The following is a 23,562-nucleotide window of genomic DNA, read 5'->3' as shown; positions in this document are numbered from 1 at the left end:
ATGCAAAGAGGAGTGTGCAGAAGAATGTATAGGAAAACTTATAGGGAGGGGCATGTGTCTTCTCTGTGTGTGTTTCTTTGTTCTGAATAAAGTTCAGTTGCTCCTGGCTGACATTGAAGCTGTACCTCAGACATTTGTGTGGTGTACTTCTCTCCAGGCATGCCTTCAGCTTTCAATTTACAGAGGTGGTTATTCGGTGTGAAATACGGACCTGACATAGCTAATGCAAAAGACGCAGGCAAAAAAAGCAGAAATCAAGCGCCGAAGGTATTTTCTGCCTCCTATTAATTTCAATTGGAGCTCAGAGGTGGAAACCACTTGAAGACCATCAGACCCCATTCACAGTAATATGAACATCAGCCCCCCCACTCACAATAAAATTACCATCAGCCCCCACTCTCAGTAATATGACCATAAGCCCCCCCACTCACTGTAGATAGTGCCACACAGCCCCTTCTAGGTAGCACCACACAGCCCCCTTGTAGATAGCGCCACACAACCCCCTTGTAGATCGCGCCACACAGACCCCTTGTAGATAGCGCCACACAACCCCCTTGTAGGTAGTGTCACACAGCCCCCGGTAGGTAGTGCCACAAAGCCCCCTGGTAGGTAGTACCACACAGCCCCCTGGTAGGTAGTGCCACACAGCCCCCTGGTAGGTAGTGTTACACAGCTCCCTTGTAGGTGGTGCCACACAGCCCCCTTGTAGGTAGTGCCACACAACCCACAGCCTCCTTGTAGGTAGTGCCACACAACCCCCTTTTTGGTAGTGCCACATAGCCCACTTGTTGGTAGTGCCACACAGCCCACTTGTTGGTAGTGCCACACTGCCTACAGTACCCTTGTTGGTAGTGTCACACAGCCTGCAGCCCCCTTGTAGATAGTGATACACATGCCCACAGCCCCTTGTAGGTAGTGCCACACAGCCCACAGCCCCTTGTAGATAGCAACCTGCCCCTTCCTGTAGATAGTGCCACTGTAGCTCCATGAAGGAGCGGAATCCCTGTGTGGCCAGGGATTCCGCTCCTGGAGCGCTCCGCTTGATGTCTCTGTCCATATATGGACAGTAACATCAGGGGAAACCCCTGAAGCGGAATCCCCGTCCACAGCGTTGCCGACGCTGTGACCGGGGATTCCACTCCAGGAGGAGCCAATAAAGTACCCATTTTTTCACTTGATCTTTGAAGTTGCTGCTCATTTTTCGATTTGTAGGTAGATAGATAGATAGATAGATAGATAGATAGATAGATAGATAGATAGATAGATAGATAGATAGATAGATAGATAGATAGATAGATAGATAGATAGATACACGAGTTAATGACGTGGAGTTCTGTACCTGTATAGTCTACCTGAGTACAATTCTGGGTTATCAGGTGAAGTTCTGCTATTTCAGCATTGTGGACAGTTCTATTGCATGCCAGATAAGCAGAATCTGGGTGCCAGATTCAGGGCACATTCAGATGTGGCGTAATTGCTGTTGAATTCCGCTGCTGACAGTCCGCAGCAGCCGTTTTTCCATTGGTTTCTATACCTTTTTAGGTAACTTTGTTCAGACGTTGCGGAATTTAGGCTGCGGTGCAGAATTTTCACACCGCAGCATGCACAGTCTGTTGCGGAGAAGCAGCGTTGCAATGCAAAGGCTGAAATCTGTGGCAAGTCCGCTGTGATATCCGCAACATCTGAATTACCTGTCAAACATGCAAATGTTGCTGCAGATTCGTTGTGAATTCGCAGGAACATTTGCAGCGGAAACATTCCGCCACATCTGAACATGCCCTAATATATTCACTGCGTTTTTATCACTACTTTCAACCATTCCTTACTCCTCCCTCAATCATTTACCTACGGATACAAACACCTGACGTCCCTCCGCTACGAGAAGTGTCCGTCACCCATGGAGCAAGATTCCGATTTGTTTACATTAGAGAGAAAAAAAATAACAACAAAGTAACCATAAACGGATGTACGGAAACATCTAATATCAGGCGCTGCCTACAAACCGCCTGTCGCAGCGCAGTCTTAATATGATAATTCTCAGGTACACGACGAATGCTAAGTGGACAAGTTTGAAAAGTTACTAATGACTGCGACACTGACACGAGATGCCTTTGATCAGCGCCATTTCTATATAAAACATCATAGCACGCCATTCAATGGAAATCAGGTCTAACAGAGCAGCCATTATGTAAGATGCAGCACTTTGCCATTCATCTCTTCAAACAGAGAAAGTTCAAAGAAAAACGCAAAATGAATAACAGAGTGAATTCCAACACAAAAAAAAAAAATGGAAGAAGGGCCCGAGGCAGCGTGATATCATATCTATACCCTTCAAAACAACATTCCTTTCGCTCAGAATTAGAACATATTTTCATTGCAGCCGATACGTCTGGTGTCAGAAATGTGTCGTATTGAGAATCTGGAAATACATCTCTGCATTTTGGGGGTTTAGGAGGCTTCAGTAAGAATATTTTTCATTATCTGTGTAGGCGGCTGCCCAGCAATGGTCAGGAACCAGGAGGGAGATTTCTGCTACAATGTTTCTGCAAAATAATGAGTCGGACAGGTCAAAAAGAGAAAAAGGTGGTGCCAAAATCGTAAAAAATTTACAGTGCATTGTTATGTGGAAAATTTATTACCTGAAATTTTCATTTCCTGGAGTCCGTAGTCAGCACACTTAAGGGTTAAAGTTCCTTCATCTGACCAGATAGAAGAGACATATTACTCAGCAGTAATGAAACAATTAGGAGGTCCCAGGTAGCCCTAAATACTTGTGCTGCCTACGGACTCCAGGAAATGAAAATTTAGGGTAACAAATTTTCCACTTCCTGATCGTCCTACGTCAACACACTTAAAGGACTTAAAAAGCAATGAGATAATGGGGGGGGGGGGGGGATTAAGCTTTGGATGCTCCCACTAGCACTTTTTTGCCAAAAGGTGAACCTTCAGAAGAAACACTTCAGGCTTATAATGTATAATAAAAGTTGAGGATGAAGACGAAGTGGCGGCTTTGCAGACTTGGTCTAAAGGAACATGACATCTTTCTGCTCATGATGTAGCTGTGGATCTAGTTGAATGGGCCAGAACATTTAAGGGGGACTCTAGGCCTTCTAAGGAGTAACAGTCCTTGATGATTTCTCTGAGCCACCTAGCTAATGAAGCTTTGCTGGCTTTTTTCCCCTTATTTGGACCCTGAAACTGGAGAAAAAGACCTTCTCATTGTCTAAAGGGGCAGTCGTTTCCAGGTACGCAAGTAGGAACCTCTTTACGTCTAAAAACTGTAAATTAGTAGGAGCATTAGAGGTTGAGTCTGGTGGACTGGCAAAACTATCTTTTGATTCAAGTTGGAACTAGATGGTACCTTTGGCAAGAACCCTGGCATTGTTCTTAAAATAACGCAGTCGGGTAACTCCCTAAGATAAGGCTCTTTACAGGACAGTGCTTGCAATTCCGTCTTGCGGAAGTAATAGCTACCAAAAATAGGGTTTTATATGAAAGAAGCTTGAGGCTTATACTCTGAGGAGGAGATCTGAACGTAATGGAAGCCTCCAGAAGTTGCCGTTCGAGAGATTCAACACGAGCGGAAACCACGTCCTCCTGGGCCAATGAGGGAAGATCGCTATGGCCTTCACTTTCTCTTCCCTTATTTTCCTCAATACTCGAGGAATGAGAGGAATGGGGGGAAAGACAAATGAAGATTTTCTCCCAACTCAACAATAGACTGTCCATGGCATATGGGTGAGCTGTTCTGTTGAGGGAGCACAATTTCCTTAATTTGTCATTCTCCGCTGTTGCCATAACATCTAGAGTTGGTCTGCCCATCCTTCTGGTAATCTGAAGAAAGACTTCTGGATTGAAGCTCCATTCCCCCGGGTGAATCAGATTCCTGCTCAGCCAATCCTCCTTCAGATTCATAGCTCCTCAAATGTGGATTGCAGAGATTGATTTCAGGTTGTATTCTGCCCAGCACATGATTTGACTACACTCCTTCTTCAAGAAATTGCTTCTGGTGCCCCCCTGTTTGTTTACATAGAAAACTGCGGGGAAATTGTCTGACTGAATTTGGACTTTGTGATGATGGATTAAATTCTGAAAGTGCAGTAGGGCTAGTTTGATAGCTCTGAGCGCTTTCATGTTGGATGAAAGATGAATGTCATGTTTGGACCATGTCTTCTGCACCCAAGATGTTTCCACATGTGCACCCCAGCCTGAGCCATCCGTAGTGAGGCGTATCTCATGAACTGGCCTAAGAGACCTGCCTCGACTGAGATGGTAGGGCACCAGCCACCACTGTAGATCCTGTCTCATATCTGAAGATATTGGTATTAGAGTGTCGAGAGAAAGTATTTTCTTGTCCCAGGTATTCAGTATACAGGATTGCAACATCCGGATGTGTGCAATTGCCCAGGGTACCACCTCGATGGCCGACGTTAGGAGGCCTAACACTCTCATGGCCTGACGGATGGAGAAATTATCCAACGTTCTCAGCCAATGAACTCCCTGACGGATAGAACAGGCCGCTGGAAAGTTTCAGAGACATTTCTTGTGTGTCTACCATGAAGCCTTGGTATTTTAACGTGATCCATGGCATTAGATGAGACTTTTGGAGGTTTATCATTAGATGTTGCATAAGGATGTCTTGTGCTGGAGCTCTCACCAGCCAATCGTCTAGGTGAAGACATACGAAGATCCCTTTCATACGTAGTGCTGCAGATAGTACCACCGCTACCATTATAAACACTCGGGGGGCTGATGTTATCCAAAAAGGTAGGCAGGTGAATTGGAGATGTATCACTTGATGATGATGAAGAAGAAGAATAGCCACCTGTAGAAATTTCCTGTGTTTCTTTAGGACCGGAATATGAAGATATGCATCTTGCAGACCGATAGTGGCTAAAAAAATCTCCCTCTTGAACGATATTTATTACCGATTGTATGGACTCCATTTTGAACTTCTTTTTCACAAAGAATTTGTTCAGGTACGTTAGATCTACAACTAAATGCCATTTGTGTACTTTTTTTTTTGCAATGATATATAGTTCCAACCAATAGCCATTCTGGATGGTGGATATAACCCAGACGTCCGAGGAAGTTTTTAGCCATAAGTGAAAAAACTTTTTTCTATTCTTCCTCCTACTGGACAACCCTTCATCTTGGCGTCGTAAGTTAGAACTTTTTTGAAAGGGGGATTTCTTTTTGAAAGGAGGGTTACCCTCTTGCTTGCTTCTGAATCGTTGCTGCCTGTCGGACCCTCAAAAAAAAATCTTTATTTTTAGGGGTCCTTCTGGCACGGCTTTGAAAGGTTTTGAATGGCGGCCTCTTTGGAGGGCGAGGAAAGGAAATCCCTTTCTTGCCATTTATTGATTTACGGATCCCTTCTAACTGTGGTCCAAACAGAGAAGAAGGATGAAATGGTAAGGAACAGAAATGATACTTGGATGGAACGTCCCCTGTTCATTGTTTGCTCCAAAGGGCTCTACAAGCCGCATTAGAGAGAGCTAGGGATCTAGAAGAAAACTTCAAGACATCCAGCGGCTCATCACATAAAAATTCTGCTGCTTTTCATGAGAGGAATATTATCTAAGAATTTCTCTCTTGGTACACCATCTTCCAAATCTTGTGAGAGTTGACTAAGCCATGTACGGAGAGCCCTGGCAACAGCGATGGAGGCTGACGCCACTTTGCAATCCGCTACCAAAGATGAATAAGCCTTCCTTAATATGGACTCCACTCTGCGATCCATTGGATCCTTCAAGAGTGAGGATTCTTCTGAAGGAAACACAGATTTTTTTTTAATAATCTTGCAACAGCCAGATCATCTTTGGTCGGATAATCCAGTCAGTACTGAATTTGGGATCAGTTTTATAGGTGTGTTTAAATTTAGCCCCTTGATCGACTAGTTTCTCCGGCTTATCCCAATCCTTCTGGAACCAATCTGTAACAACCGGATGGGAAGGAAGGACTCTAATAAAATAATATGTGTTCCTCTTTAGGTTTGTGAGATACATCCTTGTTGGTCTCAACAGTCATTTTAACAGCCTGCAGCAAGTGCGGAACTTTATCTTTATTCAATATATAGATATTATCTAGGGATTTATCATTAGAGTCTTCTGAATCTAGATGGTCTTCAGATATCCCTTCATATTCGGAAGAGGATTGTGGAGAGGGCGTCTGCTGTCTACCTTTAAATCTCTTAGGTTTAGCAGCAGATTTCATCTCTTGAAAGGTATCCGTCAGTTGTTCCCTAAACCATGACAAAAAACCCTTGGCTTCAGACTACAGGGATGGATGTTCAGGAGGTCTGCATGAGGAGCAATAAACGTGGTCCCAATCTACAGGCAATGGTTGCTGACAGTCCTTACACATATTGCGTATAACATAATATATAATAATAACATAGCATGTACAAATCAGGAGGTAAAACCATCCCAGCTAAACACTTGACTTCCACTAGGGTTCAGCTGCTTAGACAAGCGCAGAAACCCCAGATTCGCAGGTCGTTTTAAGCCCGCTGAGATCCGCAAGACATTAGTTCTCGCGCATGCGCAGCTCTGCCTAAACAGGGAAAGTGTATGGCACAAGCGCCGGATACCAACAATAAATTTTTCCCTTGTCGGCGGCCATGTTGCTACACCCGCATGAACAGCCGGAGGTACAGGGGATCCGTTTCTTCGAGCCGAGGGACAGGCTAGACTGTATGCCACTCGCTAATATCCAGCATGGTTTCTACGAGCAGGTACATCTTAGAAATGAGATATGGATATAATAGCCGAGGGACTGAGGAACTCCCAGTATACAGCCCCCCATGTATCATGGGTTGCAGCTCAGGGACAGAGGAAACCCTCTGTATAAAGCGTATAAGGATAGATGTCTTCAACTATCCATAGTCATAGAAGAGAAAAAATATGTTTTCTAAGGGGTTTTTTGGCTGTAAGTAAAGGCTTCCTGGGACCTCCTAATTGTTAAATAAATTACTGCTGAGTAAGGGTGCGGCCACACGGTGCGGTCACGTTGCATTTATGTTGCATTTTCAATAGAAGTCAATGGTGAAATGTTTGTTATGGACAGACGGCTTCTCTTATATTACAATGTGTTTTTTGTGCAGTTATCGGCATCTTCATAATGTCCGACCGCATGCAGTTAATGGCCGCGCTGCCAATGTTGTTGCTGAACTGTTTGCGTTTTTGCAAACATTTCTGCAATGCCTTGTAATGAACTATATACAGGAAGCCCCTAACAAACTTCAACACGGGTGAAAACGATGTCCATCAATTATGTCCTTTAAGAACGCAAAAAAAGAACTGCAGCATTACAGAGACAAAAAACGCATGCAGTTTTCAAAAGCAACAAAACCACAACAAAACCGCGTCAATGACGCATCGTGTGGCCTTACCCTAATATGTCTCTTCTATCCGGTCAGATGAAGGATCTTTAACCCTTAATTGTGCTGCCGTAGGATGATCAGGAAATGAGTTTATGCCGTGAAAAAGATTGTAATGAAAAAATTACCAGTAGTCATCCTCAAAAATCCAGTAATTCTGGCTTCTGGGGATAGATATAGTTGATTAGACAGACAGACAGACAGACAGACAGACAGACAGACAGACAGACAGACAGACAGACAGACAGACAGATAGACAGACAGACAGATAGATAGATAGATAGATAGATAGATAGATAGATAGATAGATAGATAGATAGATAGATAGATAGATAGATAGATAGATAGATAGATAGATAGATAGATAGATAGATAGATAGATTAGATAGATTAGATAGATTAGATAGATAGATATGAGATAGATAGATAGATAGATAGATAGATAGATAGATAGATAGATAGATAGATAGATAGATAGATAGATAGATAGATAGATAGATAGATAGATAGATAGATGTACCGTATATATTTTTTTACATAAATCCCCAAATTTCCGCTAATTAATTTCCTCTACATTGTTCCTCAGACACAGCGCCTATCATACAGTTGTGGCTGTGCCTGGTACTGCATCTCACAGCAGCTCAGCCCAATTCAAGTGAATGGCACGAAGCTGCAGTACTAGCCACAGCCACAAACAAATGTGCGGCGCTGTTCTGACTAACAATGAAGGGGACAGGCTGCTCACTGGAGTGCAGCGGCCCCTTCATACAGTTGATCATCAGGGCTCCCAGTAGTTGGACCCCCAATGATCAGGTATTGACGACCATCAATATTAGAGTTCTGGAAAACCCCTTTAACCCACGGCTAATTTTTGTTTTTTATTTTTGTTGTTTCCTCCTCACGTTCCAAAAGCCATAACTTTTTTTTATTTTTCCATCAATATTGCCATATAAGGGTTTGTTTTTTGCGGAACAAGTTGTAGTTTATCATGTCATCATTTAATGTACCATATAATATACTGGGGGAAAAAAATATATTTGTGGGGTGAAATGGGCAGAAAACAGCGATTGTGACATATTTTGGGCGGGTTAATTTTTACGACGTCAATCAGGTGGTAAAAACTAAATGTTCACTTCATTCTACTGGTTGATATGATTATGGTGAAACCAAATGTAATTGTTTTTTTTTATTTTTTACCACTTTTATAAAAAAAAGAATAACAACTTGTTAAAAAATATTGTGTCGTGTTGCCGTAACCTTTAGATTTTTCCTTAGATTGAACGATGTTAGAGCTTATTTTTCGTGGGGTGTGTTGTCGTTTTTATTTGGTACCATGTTGGGGTACATGCGATTTTTTCATCACTTTTTATTCTGTTTCGGAGGGGGCCACTCTGCTTTCTAACCCTTTAGATGCCGGTGTCACGGTTGACAGAGGCATCTTAGGGGTTAAACGGCCAGCATCAAAGTGATCTTTGATTCCGCCCGTTGCAATGAGGTGTCGGATGTATTAAAAAGCCGTCACTCGCTAAATATGGAGTGCGCTCAGCCCGTGAGCCCGCTCAATACTTCCCCTTAAAGGCTGCCACGTACATGTATGTGGCATGTCATTAAGGGGTTAAACTGTAAATATGAACCAGGAAGATCAGGATGGACAGTGTTATTCACGAATTTCTCACTAATACCACTCTAGAAAAAAACTTCTGTATATTATCCCCGACAGTGATAGGAGGTTTATAGAATTCAGGTCCAAATTATAAGGAGGACACGAGGGGCAAGTGAACCCATCACCTTGAAGACCAAGGGGGCCTCCATTACACACACCCTTCCTGTCCAGGCCGCTTCTTCCAATCCAGCTGGTCCGGGATTTTCTAGTAACGCCCCTGGACGTCACTATATATACGGGTAGCCTATACACTGCCCAGCTCTGGGACACCCACCTTTCAGATAACGGGGACCCTCTGATGGCTTTCTAACCCTTTCAAGAAGTGATGGCCATGAAGTCTAAGGAAGGCACTGGCTCAGTTGTTTCCGTAACTCCCACAGACTTCAGTGCAGAGGGTGATGCACATGCAGGGCCACTCTCCTATATGTGACTGTAATAGGAGCTCAAGTGGGGCCTGGGTGCCAGACAAGGGAATCCCTCCACCAACAGGCATTTAACATTTGCCTGGACATATGACAGGGCTCAGAAGTGAAGAGCACCATGCACATTTGAAGTCTATTTTGGTGATTTTCACAGCATTGTCCCACAACTGCAGGGCTCTGAGGTCAAATAGTAAAGCAATCCCCCAAATAGTGACCCCTATTTTGGAAACTACACCCCTAAAGGTATTTTAAGGGGTGTAGTGAGCATTTTGACCAACAGGTGCGGAGTACATCGGGGTATACTCAGAGTACATCAGGATATATGTAATCTGTGAGGAGTACATCAGGGTATATTAACCTGTGCGGAGTACATCAGGGTATATGCAAGCTGTGTGGAGTACATCAGGGTATATGTAAGCTGTGCGGAGTACATCAGAGTGTATGTAATCTGTGCAGAGTACATCAGGGTATATGTAAGCTGTGCGGAGTACATATGGATATATGTAATATGTGAGGAGAACATCAGGGTATCTGTAATCTGTGCGGAGTACATCAGGGTATATGTAATCTGTGTGGAGTACATCAGGGTATATGTAATCTGTGCGGAGTACATCAGGTCATATGTAAGCTGTGAGGAGTACATCAGGGTATATGTAAGCTGTGAGGAGTACATCAGGGTGTATGTAAGCTGTGAGGAGTACATCAGGGTATATGTAAGCTGTGCGGAGTACATCAGGGTATATGTAAGTTGGGCGGAGTACATCAGGGTATATGTAATATGTGAGGAGTACATCAGAGTGTATGTAAGCTGTGAGGAGTACATCAGGGTATATGTAAGCTGTGAGGAGTACATCAGGGTATATGTAAGCAGTGCGGAGTACATCAGGGTATTTGTAATATGTGCGGAGTACATCAGGGTATATGTAAGCTGTGCAGAGTACATCAGGGTATATGTAATATGTGAGGAGTACATCAGGGTATATGTAAACTGTGTGGAGTACATCAGGGTATATGTAATCTATGAGGAGTACATCAGGGTATATGTAAGCTGTGTGGAGTACATCAGGGTATATGTAATCTATGAGGTGTACATCAGGGTATATGTAAGCTGTGTGGAGTACATCAGGGTATATGTAAGCTGTGAGGAGTACATCAGGGTATATGTAATCTGTGCGGAGTACATCAGGGTATATGTAAACTGTGCGGAGTACATCAGGGTATATGTAAGCTGTGCGGAGTACATCAGGGTATATGTAAGCTGGGCGGAGTACATCAGGGTATATGTAATCTGTGAGGAGTACATCAGGATATATGTAATCTCTGCGGAGTACATCAGGGTATATGTAAACTGTGCGGAGTACATCAGGGTATATGTAATCTGTGCGGAGTACATCAGGATATATGTAAGCTGTGTGGAGTACATCAGGATATATGTAATCTGTGAGGAGTACATCAGGGTATATGTAATCTGTGAGGAGTACATCAGGGTATATGTAAGTTGTGAGGAGTACATCAGGGTATATATAAGCTGTGCGGAGTACATCAGGGTATATGTAAACTGTGCGGAGTACATCAGGGTATATGTAAACTGTGCGGAGTGCATCAGGGTATATGTAAGCTGTGAGGAGTGCATCAGGGTATATGTAAGCTGTGCGGAGTACATCAGGGTATATGTAATCTGTGTAGAGAACATCAGGGTATATGTAAGCTGTGCGGAGTACATCAGGGTATATGTAATCTGTGAGGAGTACATCAGGGTATATGTAAGCTGTGCGGAGTACATCAGGGTATATGTAATCTGTGTGGAGTACATCAGGGTCTATGTAATAAGTGCGGAGTACATCAGGGCATATGTAAGCTGTGAGGAGTACATCAGGGTATATGTATTATGTGAGGAGTACATCAGGGTATATCTAAGCTGTGTGGAGTACATCAGGGTATATGTAATATGTGCGGGTACATCAGGGTATATGTAAGCTGTGCGGAGTACATCAGGGTGTATGTAATATGTGCGGAGTACATCAGGGTATATGTAAGCTGTGCGGAGTACATCAGGGTATATGTAAGCTGGGCGGAGTACATCAGGGTATATGTAAGCTGTGCGGAGTACATCAGGGTATATGTAATCTGTGCGGAGTACATCAGGGTATATGTAATCTGCGCGGAGTACATCAGGGTATATGTAATCTGCGCGGAGTACATCAGGGTATATATGAGCTGTGCGGAGTACATCAGGGTATATCTAAGCTGTGCGGAGTACATCAGGGTATATGTAAGCTGTGCAGAGTACATCAGGGTATATGTAATCTGTGCGGAGTACATCAGGGTATATGTGAGCTGTGAGGAGTACATCAGGGTATATGTAAGCTGTGCGGAGTACATCAGGATATATGTAATATGTGCGGAGTACATCAGGGTATATGTAAGCTCGGTGGAGTACATCAGGGTATATGTGAGCTGTGAGGAGTGCATCAGGGTATGTGTAAGCTGTGCGGAGTACATCAGGGTATATGTAATATGTGCGGAGTACATCAGGGTATATGTGAGCTGTGAGGAGTACATCAGTGTATATGTAAGCTGGGTGGAGTACATCAGGGTATATGTAATGTGCGCGGAGTACATCAGGGTTTATGTAATCTGTGTGGAGTACATCAGGGTATATGTAAGGTGTGTGTAGTACATCAGGGTATATGTAAACTGTGTGGAGTACATCAGGGTATATTTAAGCTGTGAGGAGTACATCAGGGTATATGTAATATGTGTGGAGTACATCAGGGTATATGTAAGCTGGGCGGAGTACATCAGGGTATATGTAATCTGTGTGGAGTAGATCAGGGTATATGTAATATGTGCGGAGTACATCAGGGTATATATGAGCTGTGAGGAGTACATCAGGGTATATGTAATATGTGAGGAGTACATCAGGATATATGTAATATGTGAGGAATACATCAGGATATATGTAATCTGTGAGGAGTACATCAGAGTATATGTAAGCTGTGCGGAGTACATCAGGGTATATGTAATATGGGCGGAGTACATCAGGGTATATGTAAGCTGTGCGGTGTACATCAGGGTATATGTAATATGTGAGGAGTACATCAGGGTATATGTAATATGTGAGGAGTACATCAGGGTATATGTAATCTGTGCGGAGTACATCAGGGTATATGTAATATGTGAGGAGTACATCAGGGTATATGTAAGCTGTGCGGAGTACATCAGGGTATATGTAATATGTGAGGAGTACATCAGGGTATATGTAATATGTGAGGAATACATCAGGGTATATGTAATATGTGAGGAGTGCATCAGGGTATATGTAAGCTGTGCGGAGTACATCAGGGTATATGTAAACTGTGTGGAGTACATCAGGGTATATGTAATATATGAGGAGTACATCAGGGTATATGTAAGCTGTGCGGAGTACATCAGGGTATATGTAAGCTGTGCGGAGTATATCAGGGTATATGTAATCTGTGAGGAGTACATCAGGGTATATGTAAGCTGTGCGGAGTACATCAGGGTATATGTAATCTGTGCGGAGTACATCAGGGTATATGTAATATGTGCGGAGTACATCATGGTATATGTAATATGTGCGGAGTACATCAGGGTATATGTAATATGTGAGGAGTACATCAGGGTATATGTAATATGTGAGGAGTACATCAGGGTATATGTAAAATGTGCGGAGTACATCAGGGTATATGTAATATGTGAGGAGTACATCAGGGTATATGTAATCTGGGCAGAGTACATCAGGGTATATGTAAGCTGTGAGGAGTACATCAGGGTATATGTAAGCTGTGAGGAGTACATCAGGGTATATGTAAGCTGTGAGGAGTACATCAGGGTATATGTAAGCTGTGCGGAGTACATCAGGGTATATGTAAGCTGTGCGGAGAACATCAGGGTATATGTAAACTGGGCGGAGTACATCAGGGTATATGTAAGCTGTGAGGAGTACATCAGGGTATATGTAATCTGTGAGGAGTACATCAGGGTATATGTAAGCTGTGAGGAGTACATCAGGGTATATGTAATCTGTGTGGAGTACATCAGGGTATATGTAATCTGTGAGGAGTACATCAGGGTATATGTAAGCTGTGAGGAGTACATCAGGGTATATGTAAGCTGTGCGGAGTACATCAGGGTATATGTAAGATGGGCGGAGTACATCAGGGTATATGTAATATGTGAGGAGTACATCAGGGTATATGTAATATGTGAGGAGTACATCAGGATATATGTAATGTGTGCGGAGTACATCAGGGTATATGTAAGCTGTGGGGAGTACATCAGGATATATGTAATATGTGAGGAATACATCAGGGTATATGTAATATGTGTGGAGTACATCAGGGTATATGTAATATGTGAGGAATACATCAGGGTATATGTAATATGTGACGAGTACATCAGGGTATATGTAATCTGGGTGGAGTACATCAGGGTATATGTAATATGTGAGGAGTACATCAGGATATATGTAATATGTGAGGAATACATCAGGGTATATGTAATATGTGTGGAGTACATCAGGGTATATGTAATATGTGAGGAATACATCAGGGTATATGTAATATGTGACGAGTACATCAGGGTATATGTAATCTGGGTGGAGTACATCAGGGTATATGTAAGCTGTGTGGAATACATCAGGGTATATGTAAGCTGTGCGGAGTACATCAGGGTATATGTAAGATGGGCGGAGTACATCAGGGTATATGTAATATGTGAGGAGTACATCAGGGTATATGTAATATGTGAGGAGTACATCAGGATATATGTAATGTGTGCGGAGTACATCAGGGTATATGTAAGCTGTGGGGAGTACATCAGGATATATGTAATATGTGAGGAATACATCAGGGTATATGTAATATGTGTGGAGTACATCAGGGTATATGTAATATGTGAGGAATACATCAGGGTATATGTAATATGTGACGAGTACATCAGGGTATATGTAATCTGGGTGGAGTACATCAGGGTATATGTAATATGTGAGGAGTACATCAGGATATATGTAATATGTGAGGAATACATCAGGGTATATGTAATATGTGTGGAGTACATCAGGGTATATGTAATATGTGAGGAATACATCAGGGTATATGTAATATGTGACGAGTACATCAGGGTATATGTAATCTGGGTGGAGTACATCAGGGTATATGTAAGCTGTGTGGAGTACATCAGGGCATAATAAAAGGGTATAATAGTGGGATAAATATCCGCTTTTGGAACGCTCTGCACAATTTTTGTCGCTATATTCTGAGAGCCAGAACTTTTTTTATTTTTCACCACCGGAGCTGTGTAAGGGCTTATTTGTTGTGGGACAATCTGTCGTTTTAATTGGTACCATTTTGGGGCACACACGATTTTTTGATCACTTATCCATTTTTTTGGCAAGCAAGGTGACCAAAAACCAGCAATTCTGACAATTTTATTTATTCTTTTTTTTTACAGTGTTCCCCGTATACTATAAATGACAATTTTACTTTATCCTGCAGGAGGGTAGGATTGCGGCGGTACCATATGCAACTATAGGATAATGGAAGGTTCTGGCCTGTGTGATTTCGAATAAAAAGCACAACGTTCTCTTAGACACTGTGTAGACACTGTGCAGTTTTTTTGGTCACCTTGCCTCTCAAAAAATAGGATAAAAAGTGATCAAAAAGTCGCATGTACCCCAAAATGGTACCTATAAAAACTACAGCTCGTCCCGCAAAAATACAGCCCTCATACCACTACGTCTATGAAAAAATAAAATTAGTTAAGGCTCCAATAAGTCAGGAAATAAAAAATATGCAGTTGTGCAGATCAGAGGGGAACATTTCGTCTGTTTCAAGAGGCGATTTATCAGGGCCCTAAAATTAGGGAACCAGGAAGGGGAGGGCCCAAACATGTCTGCTGGAAGCGAGGGTGCCCATATTATACCAGGACAACAATTCCCAGCAAAATTCCCCAAACTGCAAAGGTGCCGAGTGTGGACCAAAAGGGGAATAAGGAAGGACATTTATCAGTGCGACTGATTGCTTCACAGCGTAACACACATCTATGGATTATTATATTGTTTACCCCATTATTATGCCACCTTACTAAGCCCCTGATATACTCCGCCCGGCTTACATGTACCCCCACATTATAAACGGAAACACCAGCAATACTCAAACAAATCTACTACCAAGTAAAATCCGCTCTCCAAAAGCCAAATGGCGCTCACACCCATCTGAGCCCTACAGTGTGCCCAAACAGCAGTTTACTTCCACATACATGGCACCGCCATACCCGGGAGAACCCTTTTAGCAATTGTTGGGGTGTGTGTCTCCAGTGGCACCAGCTGGGCACGACATACTTGCCACTGAATTGGCATATCTGGGGAAAAATTAAAATTTTTACTTTGCACCATCCGCAGCGCATTCATTTATGGAAAAGACCTGTGGGCTGAATATGCTCACTACACCCCTTAATAAATGCCTTGAGGGGTGCAGTTTCTAAAATGGGGTCACTTCTGGAGGGTTTATTTTATTATTTCACATCAGAACCTCTGCAATTGTGAACCAATACTTTGTAAATCGCCAAATTAGGCTTCAATTTCGCATGGTATTCTCTCACTCCTGAGCCCTGTCAAATGTCCAGGCAAAAGATTAGGGCCACATGTAGGGTGATTCTAAAACCGGGAAACACGGCATAATAATTAGAGAGCTGTCTTGTTATGGTGGCACATGCTGGGCACCACATGTTGGCATATCTATTGAAAAACCCCATTTTCACTCTGCAATATCGACTGCACACTAATTTATGCAAAACACCTGCGGGGTTAACGTGCTCACTACACCCCTAGCTGAATACCTTGAGGGGTGTAGTTTCCAAAATGGGGTCACTTTTGGGGGGTTTCCACTGTTTTGGTCCCACAGGGGTTTTGCAAATGCTACATAGCGACCTGAAACCAATCCTGCAAAATCTGTACTCCGAAAGCCAAATGGCGCTCCTTCCATTCTGAGCCCTGCCGTGTGCCCAAAAATGAGTTTATAACCACATATGCGGTATTGCCATACTCGGGAGAAATTGCTTAATAAATGTTGTTGTTTTTTCTGCTTTATTTTTTGAGAAAATGAAAAATTTGCGCTAAAGCTACGTTTTATTGGAAAAAAAATTACATTTTTATTTTCACTGTCCAATTCAAATAAAATCTATGAAACACCTGTGGGGTCAAAATGCTCACTACACCCTTTGATTAATTCCTCAAGGTGTGTAGTTTCCTAAATGGAGTCTCTTTTTGGGCGTTTTCACTGTTCTGGTCCTTCAGGGGCTTTGCAAATGCAACATGGCCTCCGCAAAACATTCCTGCTAAATTTGAGCTCCAAAAGCCAAATGGCGCTGTAATGACGGGGTAGGGAGACGGACAAGTAAGCCCTAATCTACCCGCAACCCAGTCCCTGCCTACTTGCACGGCCCGTCCTAGGCGACGGCGTACAACTCGGCGACGGTCCCTACACTCAATATGTGCACGACAGACAACACAAGACAGGGTACACAGAAGAGAGGGAAGTGGGGCAGTTGCCCACGGCAACACTGTGAGCAACAGGAGTAGTGAACGAGCCGAGTCAAACCAGGAGAGTACGTGGTAACAAAAGCAGAGCAGAAGAATAGTCAGTCAATCAAGCCAGGGTCGATATGAAGCAGGTTAATTGAAAGTAGCAGGAACAGCAGAGCCAGGAACCAGAGAGAATCATAGGCACAGGACAAGCAGCAAATGCAGGTATACATAGACCAAGGGCGAGAGCTAAAACCGTCTGGCCAGGCTGTGATAGGTTCTCCCACTCCGTAGCCTACCAGCGTGAGTGGTAGCAGATCGAGTCACTCTATCAGACCTAGGAGCAGGTGCAGACTGATTAACCACGGGCGTCGACACAGAAGCTGTGTCAAGCAAATCCTTTACAGGCGCTCTTTCCCTTCTAAGTCCTGCCATGTGACCAAACAGCCGTTTATTACCACATGTGGGGTATTCTTTTACTCGGGAGAAATTGCTTTACAAATGTTGTGGTGCTTTTTCTCCTTTAGTCCTTGTGGAAATTAGAAAAAATTAGCTAAACCTAAATTTTCTTTGAAAGAATGTAGATTTTCATTTTCACGGCCTGTTCCAATAATTTCTGCAAAAAACCTGCGACGTCAAAACACTCACTATACCCCAAGATAATTTCCTCAAGGGGTGTAGTTTCCAAAATGGGGACACTTGTGGGGGGTTTCCACAGTTTTGGTCTCTCAGGGGCTTTGCAAATGCGACATGTCCTCCGCAAACCATTCCTGCTAAATGTGAGCTCCAAAAGCCAAATGGTGCTCTTTTCCTTCTAAGCCCTGCCGTGTGTCCAAACAGCCGTTTATTACCACATGTGGGGTATTGTTTTACTTGGGAGAAATTGCTTTACAAATTTTGCAGTGCTTTTTCTCCTTTAGTCCTTGTGGAAGTGATAAAAAGTTAGCTAAACCTACATTTTCTTTGAAAGAATGTAGATTTCCATTTTCACAGCCTACTTCCAATAATTTATGTAAAAAAACTGTCGGGTCAAAATGCTCACTACACCCCTAGATAATTTCCTTAAGGGGTGTAGTTTCCCAAATGGGGTCACTTTTGGGGGATTTCCACTGTTTTGGCACCGCAAGAGCCCTTCAAACCTGACATGGTGCCTAAAATATATTCTAATGAAAATAAGGCCCCGAAATCCACACTAGGGCCACATGTGGGATATTTCTTAAAACTGCAGAACCTGGGCAATAAATATTGAGTTGTGTTTCTCTGATAAAACTTTGTGTTACAAAAAATGAAATTTGTAAATGTCACCTCTACTTTGGTTTAATTCCTGTGAAACGTCTAAAGGGTTAAGAAACTTTCTAAATGCTGTTTTGAATACTTTGAGGGGTGAAGTTTGTAAAATGGGGTGACTTTTTGGAGGTTTCTAATATATAAGGCCCTCAAAGCCACTTCACAACTGAACTGGTACCTGTAAAAATAGGCTTTTGAAATTTTCTTGAAAATGTGAAAAATTGCTGCTAAAGTTCTAAGCCTTGTAACGCCCTAGAAAAATAAAAGGATGTTAAAAAAAACTATGTCAATCTAATGTAGACATGTGGGGGATGTTAACTAGCAACTATTTTGTGTGGTATAACTGCCTGTCTCACAAGCAAATACATTTAAATGTAGAAAACTGCAAATTTTTGAAATTTTTCACAAAATTCTGGTGTTTTTCACATTCAAATACTGAATGTATCGAGCAAATTTTGCCAGTAACATAAAGTCCAATGTGTCACGAGAAAACAATCTCAGAATCGCTTGGATAGGTTAAAGCATTCCGAAGTTATTTCCACATAAAGTGAAACATGTCAGATTTGAAAAATGAGGCTCTGTCAGGAACGGAGCAGTGTGAGGGCTTATTTGTTGCGGGACAATCTGTAGTTTTCATTGGTACCATTTTGGGGCACACGCGATTTTTTGATCACTTATCCATTTTTTTGGCAAGCAAGGTGACCAAAACCCAGCAATTTTGACAATGTTATTTATTCTTTTTTGTTCCCCGTGCGCTATAAATGACAATTTTACTTTATTCTGCGGGTCGGTAGGATTACGGCGATACCATATGTATATAGTTTTCTTACGTTTTGCAGCGTTTGCACAATAAAATCCCTTTTTCTACAAAATAATAAATTTTTTGGGTCACCATATTCGGAGAGCCATAATTCTTTTATTTTTGCATCGAAAAGGCGTTGTAAGAGTTTTGTTTTTTTCGGGACGGGTTGTAGTTTTTATTGGTACTGTTTTGGCGTACATGCGACTATTTGATCACTTTTAGGGGAGATACAGACGGACATTGCGTTTTTGCGCGCGCAAACAACGCTGCGTTTTGCGCGCGCAAAAAACATTTGACAGCTGCGTGTGTCATCCGTGTCTGATGCGCGGCTGCGTGATTTTCGCGCAGCCGCCATCATAGAGATGAGGCTAGTCGACGCCCGTCACTGTCCAAGGTGCTGAAAGAGCTAACTCTTTCAGCACCCTCGACAGTGAATGCCGAACACAATATCGAAAAACCTGTTGAAAAAAAATAAACAGTTCGTACTTACCGAGAACTTCCCGGCCGTTGCCTTGGTGACGCGTCCTTGATGACGCGCCCTTGGTGACGCGCCTCTCTTGACATCTGGCCCCACCTCCCTGGATGACGCGGCAGTCCATGTGACCGCTGCAGCCTGTGCTTGGCCTGTGATTGGCTGCAGCTGTCACTTGGACTGAATTGTCATCCCGGGAGGTCAGACTGGAGGAAGACGCCGGGAGTTATCGGTAAGTCAGAACTTCGTTTTTTTTTCTACAGGTTCATGTTTATTGGGATCGGACGTCACTGTCCATGGTGCTGAAACAGTTTAACTCTTTCAGCACCATGGACAGTGACTATCTCCTGACGTCGCGTACCGATAATTTTTTTGCCGGGTTCGGCCAAAACGAGTTCGGCCGAACCTGGTGAAGTTCGGTTCGCTTGTCCGGCTTCGCTCATCGCAAAGACACTCCGTTTGGATGTTCGGAAACAGAAAAGCACGTGGTGCTTTTATGTTTACATTCATCCTTTTGACAGCTGGTGCGCTGTTTCAGTCGGTTCGCACGGAAATGCTTCCGTGCGACCTGCGTGGTTTTCACGCACCCATTGACTTCAATGGGTGCGGGATGCGCAAAATACGCAGAGTTATTGAACCTGTCGCGCTTTTTGCGCAGCAGACAAATGCTGCGCAAAAAGCACGGACTGTCTGTACTGCCCCATAGACTTGTATTGGTCCATGCGTGCCGCGTGAAAACCACACGGCCCGCATCGGACTGAATACACGCTCGTGTGAATCCCCCCTAAATTCCATGTTTTGGGAGGGGTGGCGATAAAAAAAATGGAGAATCTGGCATTGTTTTTTATTATTATTTTTTGCGGTGTTCACAGTGCGGGAAAATAACATTAGAGTTTTATATGTCGGCTCATTACGGATGCGGCGATACCAAATATGTGTACTTTTTTTTTAACGTTTTCATTTTTTTCCTTTAATAAAAGACTTATTATAGGAAAAAAGGCAGTGTTTGTTTTTATTAAGTTGGAAACTTTTATTTTTACACTTTTATTCAACTTTTTTTTTGTCCCACTAGGAATTTTGAAGGCCCGCACCTCTGATCTTTACTCTAATGCATTGCACTACCCATGTAGTGCAATGCATTAGAGCTGTCAGTCATTCACTGACAGCAAGCCTATTAGGTCCCGACTCTGGGCGGGGCCTAATAGGCTATCGTACGTAGGCCACTGTTTTGCCTCCGATTGCCATAGTAACGACCGGTATCCTCACGATCACATTGTGTTGATGCCGATCGCTACAAACCACTAAGATGTCGCGATCGCTTTTGATCGTGGCATCTAAAGGGTTAATGGCAGGAGGGGGAGTTAGCTCCGTTCTCTGTTGTTACAGCACGGTGTCAGCTGACACCCACGGCTGATTTCGTAGGCTCAGCTCCTGAGCCATCTTCCTTTTGCGTCCGGAAGCCATTTAGGCCCCGTCACCAGGCAGGACCTAACAGGCTTCCGTACTTGGAAGACAGGAGGCCATTGTTAGGCCTCCGGTCTGCCAGAACAGTAATCGGAACCCCGCGATTGCATTGCGAGGTTCCGATCTGCTAGGAAGCACCATAGATGCAGCGCTCGCTTTTGAGCGATGCATCTAAGGGGTTAATCGGCCGGAACGGAGGCAAGCTCCGGTCCAGGCCTTGCAGCAGGGTGTCAGCTGTAATATATACCCGACCCCCGCTAGCGATGGTGCAGGCTCAGCTTCTGGACCCGCATCAGCAACACAACGTACCTTAACGACAACATGGTACTAGTACGTTGGGTGTCGTCAAGGGGTTCAATTTCAGGGGTCTGAATAATTTTACATATCAAAGTTCTCTTTTTTTTTGTCTTGATTATTGTTTGTGTCACAGTAAAACATATTCTGCACCTTCAAACTGGTAGACATGATGTGTCAATGCAATGGTACAAACCTCCCAAAAATACTTTTTAACTCAAAGTTGTAATGCAACAAAGCAGGAAAAACAACAAGGGGGTGAATACTTTTGCAAGGCTCTGTAGTTTCCAGGACTAACATCACATATAGTGAGTCATTGGCACAGTTTTGAGATCTTTAGTGTACCTTGCCCTTGGAAACGATGGTATTGCCCATTTTCTGAGATCATGAAAAGTAACTGATCAGATAAAACTTTTTTTGTTATTTAACTTTAATTCCTCCAGAGCCGGGAGGGATTTGCGGTGATTTGCCAACTGCTTTACAGATATGATTCATATCCCCCAAATTTATTGCTCATTTCCAAGTGTCCTACATATGTGAGAGATAACGCATTACAGATGAATCACAGCAGAGACTGGGTGGCTTATAAATTAACAGCGAGCTGGACGCCCACAGTAAGACGACTCCTAGTCATAATATAGAGACAGCGGAGTTATCAGACATTGCTTCTTGTAGACTTCTGTACTTACTGGGTAGGATGATAACATCTTCTCCTGCCTGTGGTATGGTAGAGCCGTGTCCTCCCCAGCCCTCGCCAACCCCTGCCCAAGACTCTGGAGAAGACCACCTGAGGACGGGATGCGGCAGGGGACTTGATGCTGTGGGATAAGGAATGATGAACGTGACCCATCTGTGTCTGACTATGTTCACATTATAACAGATTCCACTACTAATTGTATTTTAGTTACAAAGTTCTTCAATCAATTTTACACTTTCTAAGAACATCTGCAGAACTTTCTATGTTCCTTTGTTTCTGATGACATTTTGACCTTCTTGATTAATATATAGTTGTAACGTACATGGGATGTTTCCAAATATATCCCTATAGTGATTGGATCTCAAATGATAGAGGTAAATGATGAAATTCAAGATATATGTAGCCACCACTAGGGGGAGTTAAGAAGTTTACTGCATACATTGAACTCAATAGCTAAAAACAATAACCAGTAGGCTCCTAAGCTCCACCGAGTGGTGGCAGTAGGTAGCTAGATATTTCTAATTTGAAGGGGTTGTTCCAGAATCAACAATTATTACCATTCCAAAGGATACATTAGGTGATACTTGTATGATAACTAGGGAGCCCCACAGATGGGACCTCCACCGATTGCGAGAACGGGGGTCCTGATGCCCAAGATCCTCCTTGCTGCACCCCAGCAGTGATGAGAAGCTTGAATGAAGTGGCGATCAAGCATGTGCGTGCCGCTCCATTCAATGTCTATGGGACTGACGGAAACAGCTGAGCATTGTACTCGGCTGTTTCCGTCATTCCCATGGACTTTGAATGGAGCAGCAGCGCGCATGCTCGATCACCGCTCCATTCATTGTCCAATGGTCGGGACCCCCGGTCTCATGTTTGGTTGGGGCCCACCAGCAGTGGGGCCCCCAGCGATCAGATAATTATCACCTATTCTGTGAATAGGGGATAACTATCAATTTGGAGTCTCAGAAAATTCGAGCTTTGACGATTATAAAGATATATAATAAAATTGGAATATTGAATATTGGACTTAAAAATTAAATAGTGTTAACCCCTCGCCGCCGCAGTTATTTTTCATTTTTTAATTTTCGTTTTTTCCTCCCCACCTTCCAAAAGCCATTACTTTTTATTTTTCTAAACATATAGCCATAGGGGGGCTTATTTTTGCGGGACAAGTTGTTTTTTTCATGGCATTTATTTTACTATAAAATGTACAGGAAAACTGGAAAAAATATCTTTGTGGGTGGAATGGGTAAAAAAAACTGAGATTCCTCCAATGTTTTTAAGTTTCATTTTTACGGCGTTCAATGTGCTGTTATAACAACATGTTAACTTTTTCTGCGGCTTTGTACGATTACGTCGATACCAAATTTAGATTTTTTTTTTAATGTAATACTACAAAGGAAAAACAAATTGTTAAAAAAAGAAATATATTTTTGTCGCCATATTCTACGATCTATACCTTTTTTGTTTTTTGGTCGATTGAGTGGTGTGAGGACTTGTTTCTTTGGAGCGAGCTGTAGATTTTATTGTA

General features: G+C 42.9%; 1 protein-coding gene across 1 annotated transcript in view; it reads right to left on the bottom strand.

The window, feature by feature from the left end:
• Nucleotides 1–23,562, bottom strand: part of PKHD1 (PKHD1 ciliary IPT domain containing fibrocystin/polyductin) — a 515,144-nt gene that overhangs the window by 153,935 nt on the left and 337,647 nt on the right. The window contains exon 50 of the mRNA XM_075860893.1: nucleotides 22,021–22,149. Coding sequence (XP_075717008.1) covers nucleotides 22,021–22,149 — 129 coding nt within the window. The remainder of the gene's footprint in view (nucleotides 1–22,020; nucleotides 22,150–23,562) is intronic.

This window comes from Rhinoderma darwinii, chromosome 4, assembly GCF_050947455.1.
Source record: "Rhinoderma darwinii isolate aRhiDar2 chromosome 4, aRhiDar2.hap1, whole genome shotgun sequence".
Lineage (NCBI taxonomy): Eukaryota > Metazoa > Chordata > Amphibia > Anura > Rhinodermatidae > Rhinoderma > Rhinoderma darwinii.
This window is presented reverse-complemented; position numbering and strand designations above follow the sequence as displayed.